Genomic DNA, 18,960 nt, shown 5'->3' with positions numbered 1-18,960 from the left:
TTAGCAAATGGTGTGATGTCCGCTCTCAACAGGGGGAAAGAGCAGAAAGAACCAGCTGTGAGTGCTGACAACCCCGCTTTACCTTCATGACCAGGCTTTTACCTTCACGTATGCTCAGATCAATACAAATTTGATACAGAGATACTTTTCCTCTGCCTGCCTGCTGTTCCCTAACAACCTGGCACCAGAGCAGGAACTCTAGCTCCAGAGGCTAAACACAAACAGCCCAACCTTGTTCAATGGGTGTTTTTGAATTGAAGATAAAGAGATTACGTCAATAGGCAGTCTCTATACATCGTCTTCTTGGAGGAGGAGGTCTTGATTTTGGCTACACATTAGAGTCACTTAGGGTGCTTTTAATAATCCTCATACCCAGACCATTGGCTCTCAGGAGATTCTGATGCATGGCCAAGACTGAGAACCACTGGCAGTGTTACATTTGTAGATTCCCCAAGAAAGAGCCACTGGCTAAGAGAGCACAAGGAGAGGAATCCATAGATGCTGACTGCCCTTCAGCAAGGAGTCTGCAGGATGAGAGCAGCCCTGGTATATAGAGGAACAGAACAGATCCAAGAAGGGTGGGTTGGTGGATGCAAGGCTCTATCAGGGCCAAAAGAGTGCTGGAAACATAACTGCACCTGGATATTTTGGCCAGATCACCAAAAACTAGCCTAAGAAAATTCATAGTCTACAAAATACCTTTCCAATAATTTTTATTAAATACAGGAGATGATTTAAAAGATGGTATTATCCACAAGAAGTATATTTTTTGAAATTTAGTAGAAAAAATTAAAGGATCAGAAAACATCTTGCTTTCCTTTTAGCTCCTTAATGCATTCACAGAGGACCATGAAAGGCAGGTTTTAGAGGGGTTTTGCACTTTGATCTTTCCAAGAAAGGTGGAATGCAAAACAGTGTTAATCAGAAAAAAATCTGTGTTTAATCTGGATTTAGGAATGGATTCAAAAGGGTCTCAGACGTAAGAGAATCTTTGCAAACAAAAAGAACAGGTAAATCCTTCCTTCTCCTTCCAAATCTTAACAGCAGCCAGGGGCTGGAGTTTTATCTTTTCAGTATCTGTGGGGCTGGTCCTCTGTGTGTGTTGAGGGCCCTTCTCAGCTCCTGGTTCTAAATCCCAGTTTACACCAGCCACACCCTCCCCAAGAGCCTCTATGCGGTCTTGAATAATCCTGACTTTTCCTCTTGGTTCAGTTATTTACTCTCACTCTCAGCTCCTGGAACCCCCGCTGATGGCCGGCTCTTTCTTGTGAATCCTCTACATCTACTTGGTTAGGTACTTTAGAAAATCTGTGCTCTCCTTACATCTGGCTAAGATGTTCCTAAAATCATTCTAGGGTGCAATCTCTCTAACATTTTTCTTAGTATATATATATATACATACACACACACATATATATATGTATACACATGTATATATATATATGTATATACAGAAGCAAAGAAGACATCCATTCTCCGAACTACTTTATACGATGAGTGAGTTTTCAAAAACATAATGATCATCTTGGGGTCTGCAGATCTTTTATCCGACTTTCTCCTCTTAGGTTTTTAAATAATCTCCTATTACTGACTCTGGATTTTTAAGATGTTACTCATCATTTTTATAGTATATTTTATTTTTGCTGTTAAAATTTCAATACCAGCATTTTATAGAAAGTTGAAGACTTCTGATTAGAAAGAGAATAAGAAGACTACAAAATTTATAATGTGGAACCTTTGGATCCTCAGGCTTGAAACCTCTGGGTTTTTTTTTTTTTCCCCCTTTCTTTCTTCTGACTCTTCCTCTCCCATCACCAGTTCTGTCCTTTCACCTCTAGAGGATCTTACCTGTCTCTGTTTCCTTGTGCCCACCCCTGCAGCCTCAGCCACTGTGATCCCATGGGCAATGGTTGATGCCAGTGGCCTCTCCTCTGGCCTCCCTACTTCCATCTCTCCCCTCCCCCAAATGCATTTTCTTACATTGCCCCTTTTCATCATAACACCCCACACATGGTCTCCCTGTTTCTCGCACAATAGAGAACAAACTCATTTGCTTGGCATTCAAAGGCCTTCACAATTCAGACCCAACCAGACATTTTAGACATAATTAACCCACTGCTGTGAATCCACAATTGTTCTCATTCCATTCTTTCTGCCCAAGGCCCCTCTTAAGTGGCTCCTTCCCCCTTCCAGATAATTTCTCGGGCACAGGAAAGAGGTCACGTAGGGAAAGAGTCCAGAGAGATAGATTCTACTCTCATCTCTGCTGCTTCCTGGTTGTGCCCATCTGAGCAATTCTTGTCATCACTCAGTGCCTCACTTTTTCTTGTAAAATGAGAAGACTGGATTCCATGGACGCACAGGTCTTTTGCAGCTCTAAATTTTAACTTCTATGAATCTTGGATTTCTAGCACTTCAGGCAGCACTACGGACTGGTCATTTAATCTCCAGTGCTAATAGCAGCTTCTGAAGTGTCATCTGGCTCACAGGACATCTTTTGTGTGCTGTATCTTAATTTCCTAAGCACAAAGTAGTTTTGTTTCTTCAGTTTACGAAAGCAATACACGCTGATCTCTAAACATTCATATGACACAGACGTGTAAAAGTGGAAACTACTCTTTGCTGGGCACGGGGTGGGTCAGAGGCCATGAGGACCCTGAGAAGGATGTGGCTGACTTGAGGTTTTAAGATGAAGTGTCCTGGGAGCTGGGTCCTGCTGGGAAAATAGAAATCCACCAAGCAGAAGAGTGAGGAACAGCAGCTGGATGCAGGAACAGCAAGAGTAAGGCTGAGAGGTGAAATTGGCCGGGATGTTTGGAGTCTGGTGAGAAGCTGCGAGTAGCAGGATGTGGGGTGTTGGGGGAAGGGCGTAGTTCAAGATGAGGCTGGATGGTGGGGACAGGGAGTCAAGGGCCTTATTAGTCGGGCCAAGGAGATGGGTTATAGGCAGCAGGAAGCCCCTGAAAACCCTTCCTCAGAGGTGTGGCCTGATTAGGGTGGCAGAATGGAGGAGGGCCTCCGCATGGGGACACTGGCGGTTGGGAGGCCAGTATGACAGTCACCGTTTCCGGCCCCCAGGCCCCCCGCAGTAGGGGATGCTGGAGGGACACCATCAAGATGCCCTTTAGGGCCTCAGCTGGGCAAGAGGGAAAACTAATGGCTGCAAGGTGGACCATCCTCGGGTCTGAGGCGAAATAAATTGGCAATATCGGTCCTGTCTTCATTTTTTAAAATGTCACTATTTTTGTTCATCATGAACTTTTTTTTCTGGTACTTAATTTCAATTTTTAAAATATTATCTTAAAATACTGTTTATCTTAATTTACTGATGGGGAGGGTCTCCCTTAAAGTTTAATGTCATTTTTTTATACGAGACCTGTATTTGTCTTCTTCAGTCCACAAATACTCAGTGAACACATACTGAGAAGGGCACATGTGGGACACACAGCTAATGAAGCCGAACATAAATCCTTCCCTCTGGGAATGCAGGAAAGAGGTCCCTTCTGCCTCCTAATCGCATGACAAAAACTGTCTGACTTTTGTGAAACCAGAGGACAGACACAGACAGAGAATGGGGGTGGGGGCTGTTGGGGGGATTCTCTGATTCACACAAAATATCTTCCTTTTGGGTAATTTGTCTCAAAGCTGAAGTCGCTGTTTATAAGCCGTCAGCTTGAAACAGCATGCCACTTTTTAGTGGCACTTTTTAGTGGCACTTTTTAGATCTGCTATTTGCATGCAGCAGAGCCTGTCCTGTCTGGGCTCCCCTCCTCTGCCTTTCCATACCCTCTTCCAAGTCCTGGCCCATCTTCCTCATGCTCCTCCTTCCTGTAGCATCACTGGGCCTATGTTTAGATTTGCAACTCAGCAGCCGAGGGGGCTTCCTCCTCCTAGAAAGTGAGTCACGCTGAAGATGGCCTGGAAGTTTTGACAGCCCCTTCCATGGTGGAAGAAGCCTCCCAAGGCTGAGTTAGTACCTCCACCCCATTTCACAGATGCAGATCCTAAGGCCCGGAGAATTCATGACACTTGTTTCAAACCACACAGCTGGGATCCCTGACTCCTAGGTTTCTCTGTCGTTAAGGTAGTCACAGATATTTGGCAGTGAGAGACACTGTAGGAATATCCTAGGTCTATCCCCTCTTGTTGTAAGGGAGGAAACAAAGCTATAGAGAAAGGTTGCCAGGGCCCCAGGACTGTATTCAATCTGAAGATTCCCCAGGTCTCTCCATCACACCCTTTTCTTTCCCTTCCCATACACGACTGGAGTCTCCTGCCAGAGGCTCAGCTTTTCCATGGCAGAGACTGTCTTCTACCTTCTTGTACCGAAGCCCTGGCTCCACAAGCCCAGGAAGCCATGGCGGTGGTCAAACTGGGATAACTGACAGCAACAACAGCAGAAGCTAACGCTCAGTGAGCATGTATTGTGTGCCAGGTGCTTGGCATGCATGACCTCATTTAACCTTCACAACCCTGTGAGGTAGGCCCTATTATTATCCTCATTTTTTATTGTGATTGAAAAATAACCACATGATATAAAATTTGTCATCTTAATTACTTCTAAATGTCTAGATCTGTAGTGTATTCACATATACATTGTAAATTCACATTGTTGTGATTATCTCCGTTTTTATAGATGAGAAAATATTTGCCCAGAGAAGTTAAATAATTTGCCCCAGATCCTCGACTTAGTAAATGACAGCTGGGATTCAAAACCAGGGCTTTTGACCCCAGAGCCCATGCTCCCAACCACCCCTGGATAACCTGTGCTGGCTTGTTTCAGCCCGACCCTTCACCTGGGCAGGTGGTGGGCTTCATCACATGCCTCTTTGGACAATTCTGTCTCTCTGTCCAAGAAGTTTTTACCAGGGACACATGTGCCCCCATTCCTGCCCTGCTGCTGGTCTCCAGAGCTGACCTATTGCCAGAGGGGAGCATGGGCTCCTAGGGGTCTTTTTCTGTCTTTAGAGAGGGGCAAAGAACAAAGAAGAAGGGACAGATGGTAGGAGAAGGGGAGAGAGTAGTGCAAGCAGATGAGGGGAGGGTGGGAATGTGGTCAGGGACTCTTTGGGGTCTGGGACATGCTGAGGAGCAGAGTGGCGAGACTCCTGGAGAGAGACTGGAGTATCATGTCCCCATGCATCCTTTTTCAGCACCCTTGTCAGACCACTTAGGAGCCCTGGAGTGGAGGAATGTGTGCCCCTTACCTGGGATCATCTCACTGTCATGGTTCTGTGGGACCCAGGAAATCTAACAAAAATCTCCTACCCTTGGACAAGCAGAGCAGGACTAACTCCATTTTGTGCTACACCGGCCATCTCATGTAAAACCCCCCACATGACCTGCTTATTGTTTAAGGCACTCCCTCACCCTAGTTTAGCTATTAAGCACACCCTTATCAGAAACTAGCACACATAGGAATGCGGGATCTCTGACCTTCAACCGCCATGGAATGAAAACCCCTCTTTTGCCCGCCAAACCTGTGCCCCAATTCTAACCAGAATAATAGGCTAGTTCAAATGGTCACTGTAAGGTGAATCATAATTCAATTGGCCACCTGCATGTGGACCAACATGACTGTGCAACCTTCTACATATGTTACAATCTCATTGGCCACTGGCCTTTATAACACTGCTGTGCTTCTTAGTCTCGGGGTCCAAGTCCCTGCTCTGCTGTATGGAGTGTACTTGGACCCAAGCTCGAGCTCGTAAATAAACCCTCATGTACTTGCATCGGCTTCGGCTCCTTGGTGGTTTCTCGGGTTTGCAATCTTGGGCACAACAGTTCTTAACCACCCATTAACCAGAGAAGGTAACTTGTAAGTTTCTCCAAACACACTACCATTTCTTTCTCTCTTTTTTCCTACCGAGATCTGCAAATATTCTGTGGTCATCTTTGGCATGTCTGAACTGCTGATCTGGATTATAAGCAGACAGAAACTGGGCTGACTTGGCACAAGCAGGAGTAGGGATGATCCTGCTAATACCCTGAGTCCTTTTTAAAAAAAATCCTGGCATGCTTTACCCTATCAGAGGCAGTTAGGCGTGGGACTTGGCATCCTGAGACTGATGAGATGGCCAAGAAAATATGCTAAACTAGTTTTAAAAAGTTCTTAGAAGATTTGCCACTTGGTGTGACAGTAGAATCTGTCACAGCTTTTCCTCCTCCCTGATTTGTGGGGCCTACAGAGATGAAGCCCCTTCCTTCCTCTGGGCACTGCAGCAACCTTGTTGGTCCCTGTGTTCAGCCAGTCATGTGGCAGGGAAGGGCTTGGGTAAAGGGAAATCTCTTCCCAAAAATAATACACAAGCAGGTAGCAAAATCCAAAAAAGTTCCCTGTATCCACAGATGACAGACTGTTGGTTTGGAAGAGTCCCCAAAGGTCGTGTTATTTAATCCTATCACCATATTCCACTTTGGAATGCTCTTTGTTCTGACACAGTACACACGGCTGAAATTTTGCTATGTTTACAGTCTCTCCTCCACCAGCACAATTACCATGCACTACTGATGATTCCCAAGCAATAAATTTGTAAGACAGTGTGATATGTAATTCTTGTAATTCTAATCACTTTTTGGAAAATGCCAAAAGCATAATCCTATGTGATTCTAGAGAAGGAATGTGTTTTAAGAATTTGAGCATGTTCCTTTAAGGATTAACCTTGATGGAAAAAAAAAATGAGTCTTGCCTATGTCTATGTGTTATAATGTAATATTGTTACCTACTTGTCTGGGTATCCATTTCTTTCTTTTTTTTTTTTTTTTTCCTAAGGTTTTATATATTTATTTGACAGAGAGAAAGAGAGCATAAGCCGGGGGGAGTGGGAGAGAGAGAAGCAGGCTCCCCACTGAGCAGGGAGCCTGTTGAAGTGCTCCATCCAGCATCCTGGGATCATGAGCTGAAGACAGATGCTTAACTGACTGAGCCACCTAGGCACCCCAGGACATCCATTTCAGTAGCTAACAGTGAAGATATTTTCAGGGAGTAAAGAGTGATTTTGAGGAACAGTATTTTCACCTGAAAAAATTCAACTCAGTTAAGTTCATTTCATTGAGATCTGAGTAAAAAGAGATTTGGGGGAATATCAGGTATAGGGATCAAAGTGGAAAGAAGCAAGGCAATTCTTAAAAACCATCCAGAAATGCTTAGTAATAATATTATATTAAAAAACACTTTGAAACAATATCTAATTGGTCAAACAAAAATATGATCATGGGTCACCAAGATGTGATATCTTATGGACAGTATGGAAAATAATTTCATTATCAATTTTTTAATTGTGGTAAGACACACATAATGTAAAATTCACAATTTCAACCATTTCAAAGCGTACAAGTCAGCAGCATTCAGGAAATTCATAATGCTGTGTAACCACCAACATTGTTGAGTTGCAGAAGGTTTGCATCACACCAAAAGGAAACCTCATACCCATAAAGTGATTATTAGCAATTTCAAAGCAGATTTTTCCCCATTTCATTTGGAGGTATTTATACAAATTCTTTTTGTTTTAATCATGTCCAAGAGGTTGTTTTTAGCATTCATCAGGTATATTAGGCCCACTCATCTGTGACTGACTGGTTTGCAAATGTGATTGCTTTTAAATGTGGAGATGATAGGAAATGAAAAGACCATCTATAGTAAAAAAAAAAAAAAAAAAAAAGGACTTTGACCCTGAAAAGGCTGTAAAGACAGTATAAAAGGCAAAATAGTCAAATAGTCATATATATATCAAGGTTCCAGTTTTCCAAGAATTTGGTATTACATTTGGCATTTTCTTTTTGAAAATATACTTCTCATGTTTGTATTTTATTCTACCATAGTTGTTTTCTCTAGAATAAAATGACTCCTTCCTTGTCGGGGATTGACTGTGGACATTACTATGTTTCACGTGGTTAGGAGATTATCCTCTGACTTGTGACCTTTTACACGTTGAACCCAGTAAAGTTAAAAGTAAACAACAACAAATCAATTGGGAAGGGCCCTTCTTTCCATCTTTGAGCTCCATTCTCTACCCTCCAGGGATCACTCTTAGCCACAGCTCCCCACCACCAACTCTCTTTGCTTAGGTATGATCTCCCTCCTCTGACCTTGCCATTCTTATCACCAGTTCTTTCCTGAACAGTGTTGCATTCTCTCAGCTAACAATTGTTGATTGAGCCACCTCTGTGTGGGAGAGAAGAGCCCAGCGATCCACCCTCCAGCTGCAGGAGCGTCAGCGACAGATAATGCCTTAATGCGGTAATCTATTGCCCTTAGTGAGGTTTAATTTTGAACCGGGACTCTGAGACACTTCCTTATCCCACATGGATGCCTATCTCATGACACAAGTTGGTGGGTAGCCCCAGCCGGGAGGGATTTGGGGGGAAGGAAGCATCCATTGAGCTGTTGCTCTCTAACATACTCACTGTTACAAACACCCTTATTATGTTCTATATTATTTTAACAATATAGGATATTACTTTCCAGAGGGAAAAACTGAGGCAAAGAGGGATTAAGTGACCTTGAGCTAGTAAGTAGAGAGAAGTGTTCAAACCCAGGCCTGCCTGATTTCAAAGATCATCTTCTTTTCAGTACAGCAAAAACACCTTTATGAGCACTTCTGAAATTATACCACACTGGTTCTCTATGCTCTATGTGTAAGGCAACTCTTTATAATTACAACTCTCTCTTAGATTAAATAAACTATTGTGGGAGCATTCTTTGAAAAAATATGTATCTGTACATAAATGCCAGACATGTCTGGGTCAGTATGGAATTCAAGTCTGGACCAGGAAACACGTTAAAGCCTGAAATCCTGATGGGCATGGTTCTGTAGGGCTTCACTGGGGTTTCTCACAGTGAATTAGTTGCCTTTTAGGAAAAAAAAAAAAAAAAGCCTAGGGAAAATATAGAACACAGAGTAAGTTAGACTAAGCTTTATTGGCCAGTAAATGACACAGGATTAAAGAGGGGGTAGGGAGAGAGGTGGCTACTCTCCCCATCTCCCCACAGGCAAACAGAGAGATGTGGTTCTAGAGCAGGCTCTGCTGGTGTGAGCTTGGATTGTAAGTTCTCCTCTCTGGGCCTTTGCTTTCTTGCCTCCAAAATAAAGGAGCTGAAGAGGTGACCTCTCAGGTCCTTGCCAGGAAACCTGTGTGCTCTGGGTAGGAGCTTCTCCATTGGTGTCTGTGTCTGTACATAGAGCAGGGGGAAGCAGGCTTAGCTGACGTGGCTCAAGGAGCCTATGGCCAGCACTATAATTTCTGGGGCCCAGGGTAAAACGAAAATGTAGGACCCCTTGTTCAAAATCATTAAGAATTGTAGGGCTGCAAAAGCAGGGCATTAAACCAAGTATGGGGCCTGTGTGGCTTCATGGCCACACGTCTCAGAAGCTCAGGGCTGCCTGCTGCATATTCCCTCCATGGTGGGAAGGGATAAAATCTGGAGGGAGCTAGCTTGCTGGAAGACCCCCCAGGCTAATGCGATCCTTTCTCAGGAAAGTGGCCAATGGAGAAGTGTGGTGGTGTGTCAAGGAGAAGCAACACGCCCTTTAAAGCTGCTTTCTTGTCTTGCTTTTGAAGTGAGCCCTGAAACAGCCGTGCTGGACTGGGAAAATGGCCTGTGCGGGGGCCTAGACCACAATGTTGCTAAATGGTTGTAAGCCTATCAAGTTGAAAATCAGCCTGCAGGCAGAGCTGCCCACAGACACCCTTCCAAAAGGGAGGTGAGGCAGGACAGGTAGGAGGATGTGGTCAAGGCAAGAGGACAGGGGCTTGGAGGAGGAGCTTTTGGGGAGCAGACAGCCCTCAGCTGTAGAAAAAAGTACAGGCAGGGAAGGAAAACTAGCCTGTTCATGGATGTGTGTAGAACTGGAGATGAGAACACACGAGCCAATAAGGAGGCTCCCCACGGCAGAAGGTATGGACCTGAGGCATGCTCCCTGAGAGAGGGTTTGCACTGCAGGCCAGGCAGCGTGTGCCTCAGCATCAGAGGCTGGCACAAAACCCACTTCCCTACCAGGTGCTGGGAGCCTTGAGGCCATGGGACCTGGAAGTCTGCAAGCCATGGTGACACTTCAGGATTCACCGCTCCCTTGATCTGCAGGTGAGACACTGCGGCTGGCACTCTACCCAATCAGCAGGTGAGCCCCATTTCTGGAGCACAGGTGTGCCATTCTCTTAACCTCTAATCATGTGCTGGTGCCTGGGGGCCCAGGAAGCCCAGAAAGTGTGTACAATGAGAAAACTAAATCTGTCCCCAAGGCTTGAACAGTCCTGAGCTTGTAGAGAGGCACAGGATCACCTTAAAGAAGCAGAATGGCCCCAGATCTGTGAGATTTAAGCGGGGCTGACCAATGGGAATCACAAAGCAAGAGACATAATGTGTCTGACAGGGAGACAGTGACCCCTCTGACCAGTATCCTACAGAGACAGAATCCGGTTAAGTGGACACAAAAGGTTTGTTTCCTTGGCAAGGTCTTATCTACAGGGGCAAGAACATTGTTGCCCTATAGCTTGGAAGCGGGATCTAGTGTCACCCATGAGCCTTGAGGAACTGATATTATAACATACACCAGCCTCCCACCATCCTGGACCCCTCACATACATATCTTCCCACCGTTCCCAATAGTGTAAGAGAATCAAGAAACTGCTCTCCTCTGGATAAGATCGACATCAACTTAAAGAGTCGTGGGAGGCTGGATACAGGATTGTTTTATAACAGAGCTGGCATAAACTCTTTTTTAAAAAGTTGCCTCCTTGGGGATCCCTGGGTGGCTCAGCAGTTTAGCACCTGCCTTCAGCCCTGGGCATGATTCTGGAGTCCCAGGATCGAGTCCTATGTTGGGCTCCCTACATGGAGCCTGCTTCTCCCTCTGCCTGTGTCTCTGCCTCTCTCTCTCTCTCTCTCTCTCTCTCTCTCTCTCTTTCTATCATGAATAAATAAATAAAATCTTAAATAAAAATAATTAAAAAGTTGCCTCCTTAAAACCCAGCCATCAGTTTCACAAAATATACACCAGTGCCATAAGGAGAAAGCAGGCAAGAAAAGGTAAATACTGCAGCAGAAACTATCCCAGGTGATGGCAGAGTTATTCTGATCCTCGCCACACAGACACAGCTGCAGGATCTTCATATGGGACTGAGAAGATGTTAAAGGGTTGACAGACACCCTTCACCCCTTGATCTGTCCTTTATCCTGTAACACTCTACCTATGGACTTTAGGGCAACACATTCTGCTCGAGGACAAGCATGGCATATCTACCTCATCAGAGTTTGGCCATAAATATCAGATCCATAAGCCCTTGGGCTTCTTAATATCTATCTTATCAGTTAATTTGCTCTTTATCCCAACTCTAAGGATTTCCACTCATAGTTTATACATTCTACTTACAGAGAAAACAGAGACTATTCCAAGATGATCTTACAACTGGAGAGCTTTCCTGCTCTCATTTCTCAACCCAGTAAAGAACAATATGCTCCAATGGTTCATATAGTTTGTGGAATCTAGTTTTGTCTGACACTAACATTTTTAAAAAACAACAACAACAACTCATTGAAATATAGGCCCTAGCACCTCTAGCCCTTCTCCTTGGCAACTCCTCACCCAAACCATCCCAGATAGAGGAAAATCAGCCCAGTGAGCAGAGGCCCATCAATTGCAAAGAAATATATATTCTAAACGATAAATATATACCGTGACCATAAGAACATACAAATGAAGAAGTGCTTCCAGTTCTGGACAGAATTCATTTACTTGGTCTAAATCAGTTTCTCGACAGCAGCACTAGTGAAATTTTGGGCCAGGTAATTCGTTGCTGTGAGTACTGCTCTGTAAACATAGGATGTTTAGCAGCACCTCTGGCATCTACATACTTGGTACCAATAGCACCCCCCTTTCCAGTTGTGACAATCAAATGTCCCTTGGAGGGCAAAAATGCCCCTGGTGGAGAAACACTGATCTAAAAGATGCAGTCATGTCTTTGCGGAAGGGGTGGGGGGGGGTGGGGGGGCACAGATGGATGCTTCTATAGGGTTACTAAAAAGCCAAAGAAAGTTCTCAGTTTCCCTGCAGCAAGCTGCCATTCAATCTTTCTTATTCATATTCTTTAACAAGCCTAGATTCCTTGATGCCACTGCATGAGGGCAATGGTAAGATCCTCTTTGAAAATGAACCAAACAGTAAATTCTCTACTGAACAGACAAGGTTAGTCATCTGTGGGGGGAAATGAAGATACTCTAAATGTGTACCTTAAGCATCTGGTACCAGCCCAGTCTCCTCAAATCCAGTGATGTAGAAGGCCTGGCTGGAATGTAATTGTGGTTCAGTTCTTCAAAACCTAATTAAGTGTATCACAGCCCACTGGGAGAGTAGTTGTATGAAAAGAAGGGAGTTGTTCAGCTACAGCACACAGGCAACCTCTGGATCCAGGAGACAGGGTGCCTTGGATGTGTGAAATCTGGTTTAGAGTTTTCCTGACAAAACCTGAGTTTTGTTAGCTGATGATCCTGAAAGTTATAAAAAGCAAATTCTAGTAATGGCTCCAGTGCAGCTTGCCTACAAGGAGAAAGAAGACTTGTCTGGGATTCCATCCGTTTGTGTGACACAGGATGTCCCAGTTGAGCCAATACTCAGCTGACATAATGCAGGTGGGCAGTGTGAAGAGAAATACTTCCTGGGAAATTTATCTCATCTCTACCAGTAGATGCTGTGCCTTCTTTTTGCCCTCCCATATCAGCACTGGTCTCTGCCCTAAGCTTATAAAGAACGAGAAGAGAAATGCTCCCAGACACATATATATTCAAAAGTTGCTCTACCCACCACGAGCCCCTGCTCTGTTGCCACTCCAGTTAAAGGGGTTGGATCCATTACCAAGAGTAGGAAGAAAGACAGCAAATGGTCACTCATGAAGTGTGGGTTGAAGTATTGGTCATTGTGTTTACTTTTTATTTACTTGTTATACTGACCATGAGGCAAAATATCATTCTGGGCACTTCAGCCCATGTTGTTCTTACTTAGTCACAATAAGCCTGTGAGGAAGGCATCTCTAGTTTTATTTGACAATTGAGGAAACAAGCTTTATAGAAGTTGAGTGACTTCCTCAGGACCCATAGATAATAATTGGCAATTGAAATTCAACCCTTTGGGGCTCCAACTGCATTGTCCTTCTAAATACATCATAGCAACCTTCTAGATGACCTCCTTGGATGCTGTCTGGTTGTATTCTCTGACCCTACTGTTTACGGATAGGCATCTGTCAAAGACAGATGATTCAATCAGGAAATATTTCCTGAGGGCTTTGGGATAAAATCTTTGAAAGCTGCCCAAGAGTGGGGTCAGAGAATGGTCTCCATGCTTAAGGGATCACATAGCATTAGAGCTGAGAGAGACTTTGGAAATTGTCTGTTTCCAAACTCTTCATTTTATAGATGGGGGACACAGGGGAGATGAGGATCTATCCAGGGTGATGTGATAGAAAAGCCATATGTAGAATATATGGAAGTATCACAAAATAAAGACTACAGGGTGTGGTAGTAAATGGCAGTGCAGAGAGGGATGAATCAGAGTTAGGGTTGATGACAATACTATTGACAGAAACAGAGTATCAGAGATGGAGCTAGTGGCAGGAAGGTGAAAAGAAGGTGAATTTCTTTCTTTCTTTCTTTCTTTTTTTAAATTTCTACAGCCCAACATGGGGCTCAAACTCATGACCCTGAGTTCAAGAGTCGCATGCTTTATCAAGTGAGCCAGCCAGACACCCCAGTGGATTTGTTTCTGAAGAATCGAACTTGAAAAATCGAGTAACTGGAAATTCCAATTAAGGATTCCAAGACTCGAGAAGAGAAGCCATGTCCCAAAACCTGTGAAATTAGATCTCTAAGTAAGAGTCCTAGCAGTGAGACCCAGACACCCAAGAAGGGCTCTGTGTGCTCAACAGTTTTATTAGCCACTTAGGTTAAGGCAGAGGAGGGGTGTTTGTTGTGTCTCCAGTCCTTGCAAAGCTAAATGCCATAGGAGTTACAACCAACAGGTAAAATAACCAAAATAACCGAATAACCAAAATAGATAAAAAGAAGAACTGAAATGAACATAAACTTTATCAAGGATCAATGTAAAGTCCTATGTTTCTATTCAGGATTTCAATTACACACCTATGGAATTAATAAGAAAGAATAATAATGATATTTTTTTTTAATTTTTTTTATTTATTTATTTATGATAGGCACACAGTGAGGGAGAGAGAGGCAGAGACACAGGCAGAGGGAGAAGCAGGCTCCATGCACCGGGAGCCCGATGTGGGATTCGATCCCGGGTCTCCAGGATCGCGCCCTGGGCCAAAGGCAGGCGCCAAACCGCTGCGCCACCCAGGGATCCCAATAATAATGATATTAATATCATTTTTAATCTGATAATTATTATGGGCCAGGATCACTATGTGCCCTTGATGGACACTAATTATCTCTCTACTTTTGTGGCTAAAAATTTAAGCAAATTCTCATCTAAATTTTGATAAACCTAAGAATAGAAACACAGCTCTTCACTTATACTGTCACCTGGTGCCAAATAATTGCAGTTAGACAACCTTCTGATTTGGTATTAACGAGTCAGGACAGAGGACACAGACCATAGGGATCAATTACTTCATTTCCCTACTCCTTGCCATCCCATCTAACTAGAAAATATTTAAGATGGTGCTTCAAGTCCATCGTGTTTACAATTTCATTTTTTTTCATTTTTTTTTAAAGTTCCACGTCAGCAGTGCACATTTTACCAAAACAGACCAATTCTGTAAAGACAACTGAGTGACCAAGTGGAGAAAAAGTTACTTCTGCCTAAGCAGATGAATGTAGTGTATGATTATCCACAGTAGAGTTTTGGTTTTCTACCCTATAATCTATGGTTGCATATTGCCTATCAACCACTCTGTGATTAAGCTGGTCTTTGTCCCAAGGGATGGGGGGTGGCAGGTGGAGATCATACAGTGATTCAGGTTCTAGTGCTTTCCTTTACTTAAATTCTGATCTTGATTTCCTAAAAGGGGTTCTAAGGCTTGGTATAGCTCTAGGTTATGGAATGTTTAGAAAGGACTTTTTAAAACCCTCTTGCTCATTTGAGAGAAGCACTAATATCCATGCCTTGTTAGTTTCTTTGGCATGTCTTTCTTACCTCTCCTTTCCTTTCCCTTCTCACTGCTGTGCCCCATGTCCAGGCCCCTAACACTAGAAGCCGTCATTCCTCAACTACCGTCATTACAGAATATCCCTGCCCCCAGCTTCCTACCCCTGTAGTCCATTCTGTCACCCATTAGTAAGCCTGCTGGCATGGCATCTCTAACCCTGTAAACCATTCTCTAATCCCCCACAGTTAGAGCCTCACTGTCCTCTGTGAGCTGGCCACACCCGACACATTCTCCCTTATGACTACCCTCTGGTACCATATACCCTATTCCATAGTCTCTGTTGGACAGAACACTCTCCTCGTCATCCCACCAATGCACTGAGTCAAGGCCAGCCTCAAGTGTCAGCTTCTCTATTTCCTTCCTCCTGGCTCATTGCTTTTCCTCCAATTCTCACACTACTTTTGCCTTAAGCCACCTCTCAAACCTAGCTCTTGAAGCATCTTCTCCATGAAAACTTTCCTGGCTATCCCAATTCCTTTTCTTTTTTTTTTTTTAATTTTTTTTTTCCAATTCCTTTTCTATACTCATTCAGTCACTTACTACTTTCATTGATTCACCTGCCCCCCTCCCATGAGAGTGTAGCAACTTGAAACCAAGGCAAAGGCTGAGGCACCTTCTTGTCCCCTGTCAGTGCAGGTCATACCGCAGCCCTCACCAACACACCCTTGAAATGTCTGAGCGCATTAATGGAGCCTACTGGTCCCAGATCAGCAGTTCATTTCAAACCACTATTTACCAAGCACCGGCCAGATGTAAGATGCATACTCTCACTGTAAAGGGCCATCCCTCTACCAATTCCAGGCTAATTTCTCATAAATTTTGTCTCAAAAGCTCTAATTCTCTAGCTCCTTATTATTTGTGGAAACTTACTTGCTTCACATGTCATATCACCCTCTAAAAACTGAAGTTCAAATGGTAGTTGGAATATAGAACACTCATTGTGTATTTAAAAGTTTCAGTCTCAAAACAAAAAAAAAAAGTTTCAGTCTCTAAAAACATGATGCTGTTACAATGAGACAAAAAGATCTTCCAAATGAGAATTTGAGACATTGTCTTTTCCATAACTCAGAGGAGTTTTTTGATTCTTGCTCCTTGCACCACTTCTGTTTTTTTTTTTTTTCCAAGTGGCTTTTTTATAGATAATTGTTATACTGACATAAGAACACTGGAAAAACAGATCTCCTGTCCCCAAGCACTTGTGATATACACCCACAAAATAAATAAGAGATAGTACAACTACAATGAATACAAATGATTACAATGATCCTTAACATTAAATATTAAATAGTAATCCACAATGAAATAGTTAAGCGTTTAGCAAAGGTTAAACAAGGGTTAGACAAACCCTTCCTTAGACTAGTTTGTTGTATTCAGACTCAGAAAGCTGAACTTTAGTAGAATCTAAGCCAGAATTCTCCAGAATTTTCTACCTTAATCTTTCAATAGCTAAAACCAGCAGGAATAAGCCCACTTGTTCCTACATATCTCTTTAAAAACTCAGTCTACTTCCCTATAGCAACTGCCACCCACTGCCTTACAACTAGCAAAGTATTCCAGGATTTCAATATTTCTCAGATGCAGTAGGAGCATTAAAAAAAAGAAGAAGCAGAAGAAGCAGAGGAAGGAGAAGTATTAGATAAGGAAAATCTTACCTCAACTTCTGACTGGCAGGGACAGTTATTTTATTAAGCTTGTCCATTCTTTTTGTTAATTATAAGAACCACGAATAACCGTCAGCAGTAATGTCAGGCCCTGGCCCTCTTAGGGAGAAGCATGGTAAGCCTTTGATCTCAAGGGTCCCAGTCACTTGAGTCTGATTTCCGAGAGTGCAGGCTGCTGGCAAACACCCTACAGTAGGGAGAAGTAAAACTTGCTCGAGCACATAGTCAAGTTTCATGTTTCTACATAATCATGTGATCTGGGTAGCCAGCCGGCTTGGCTGATTACTCCACGTCGTGTAAACTTTAATAGTGAAACCTATTGGACATGCAAATTTCTTTCCAGCTGCTTTCTTTTATAACCAGATTTGTAATCAGGTCAGGACTGGCTTCTGGATGGTCACTACTTCCTGTTGTCCCAAACACACATAGCCCTGTTTTTAGCAGGTGTCATTCTGTCCCCAGTTGCTTCCTGGGCTCAAGGAAAAGCAGAATAATCAATTCCATCAGGTCTCTTTGGGACTTTCTGCTCATTTGCATAAATTCATGGATAAATTTTTCCACTTAAAGAACCATGATATGAAAACGGCATTTCTGTACTGTCATTTAGAGAGCAGAAGGCAGTTTAAGTCAGGGAGGAGGAAAATGAGAGGGACAGTTCCTTTTATGTCTGGGCACACTTCCCTGCACCCAGCAAGAAATTCCTGCTCACCTTTGTGAAGAAGGTGCATATTTAGCACATTTATTCAGTGACTAATCCTCTCCTGGGTCTGAAGAATATATAAGAAGGACATAGCAGAGGCTCCAAGTTACCTCTCCTGTTACAGACCCCAGGTCTGGCTGAAGATAGAAGGGGAGATGGGAGGAAGAGCCAAAAGGAGAGACCTGAATGAGGTGGGGTAGGAGGAGTGGGGAGGAGAACGGGAGGGAGGAGGAGAAGGAAGAGGGGAGGGAGAGGCAGCCTCTCTGGCAGAGTACAAGTGGTAGATGGATTTCTTCCCTTCTGTATCTATTCTTTGTACAAACAGAGGTTCTATATTTCTCTAGGTAAATCTTGATTGTTCACATTCATGTTCTGCCTCTGAATTTCTAGTTCGACCAGGTGTTCAGGAGCAGAATCCTCAAAGCTATTAAAGGGTGGGGCCCTTCTGCTTGGCCAAGCCACTAAATTGGCCAGGCCAGCAAGGGAGCAGACAATCTTTCATGAGAAAAATTCAAGCACTTGCCTCTTCCAATTGTTTATTTTCCCCAAACAAGAAGCTCAGTTTCCTTGCAGTGTATCCCGAAGGAGTCCTAGAGCCTCACCTATCCTCTCTCCATAGTTCTTAACTGAAAAACAAAAACAAAAACAAAACAAAACTAGTAGATGGGAACAGGGAAAGCTATTACAATGTCACCAAGGATCAAGAAAATCAAGCTTCACTGAGTGGGATGATGATAGCCAGCCTGTTTCTTCTAAATTACTGTAAAGTGCACCCCATCAGCCACTTGACTTTTCTCTCAACTAACAAATCTGTTTAGCACCTGGACTGGCAACTTCTTATTTCCCCAGAGAAAAAAAAAAGCAGCGGCAAGAGTTACACTTCTGCTTTTTCTTTTTACAGCCACTTGTCTTTCTTCTTTCTTACTGTATTAGTCTGACATAATAAAAATGAGAGTCTGCTTTTCCAGACTGGACATTTTGCCCCATGTGGTGTGTAGCATGACTACCATAATGTTCCAAGCTGCCACAACTGCTCTGCAGCTGTAACCAGCTTTCCAAGAAGATCAATGCAAGCCTGGAGATCAAGGGTACCAAGTCTTAGCTAATGACTCGTAAAAAGAATGAGGCCACACGGCATGGTTTCCACAACACATGGAGAACAACGTACTGTAATAAACAGTCACAATTTACATGGCACAGTGCACATGAAAATTAATCTCTAGATGAACAGATGACAAATGGACAATCCCAACCTTAGAGAAAATTTGGAACTCTATGCACTGTTGACAAAAATTCAAGTAGGTACAATCACTCTGGAAACACTTTGTTATTACCAAAGTAATTTGGGTCATAGACATGAGAAAGCAGTACGAATATACTGTGTACACCAAGGCCATGTGCAAGAATTGTTATGGAAGAACCATTTCTAATAGAAAATTT

General features: G+C 43.3%; 1 protein-coding gene across 2 annotated transcripts in view; it reads right to left on the bottom strand.

The window, feature by feature from the left end:
- Nucleotides 1-17,113, bottom strand: part of BLNK (B cell linker) — a 77,156-nt gene extending 60,043 nt beyond the window's left edge. The window contains exon 1 of one of the 2 annotated variants that reach the window (XM_077878188.1): nt 16,812-17,113. In XM_077878188.1, coding sequence (XP_077734314.1) covers nt 16,812-16,858 — 47 coding nt within the window. In that variant the 5' untranslated portion in view covers nt 16,859-17,113. The remainder of the gene's footprint in view (nt 1-16,811) is intronic. The other variant, XM_077878189.1, reaches the window with a different exon arrangement.
- Between the last annotated feature and the right edge of the window lie 1,847 nt (nt 17,114-18,960).

The sequence above is a fragment of the Canis aureus genome, chromosome 29, assembly GCF_053574225.1.
Source record: "Canis aureus isolate CA01 chromosome 29, VMU_Caureus_v.1.0, whole genome shotgun sequence".
NCBI classification, from domain to species: domain Eukaryota; kingdom Metazoa; phylum Chordata; class Mammalia; order Carnivora; family Canidae; genus Canis; species Canis aureus.
The sequence above is the reverse complement of the archived record's forward strand: the minus strand, read 5'-3'. Positions and strand labels throughout refer to the sequence as shown.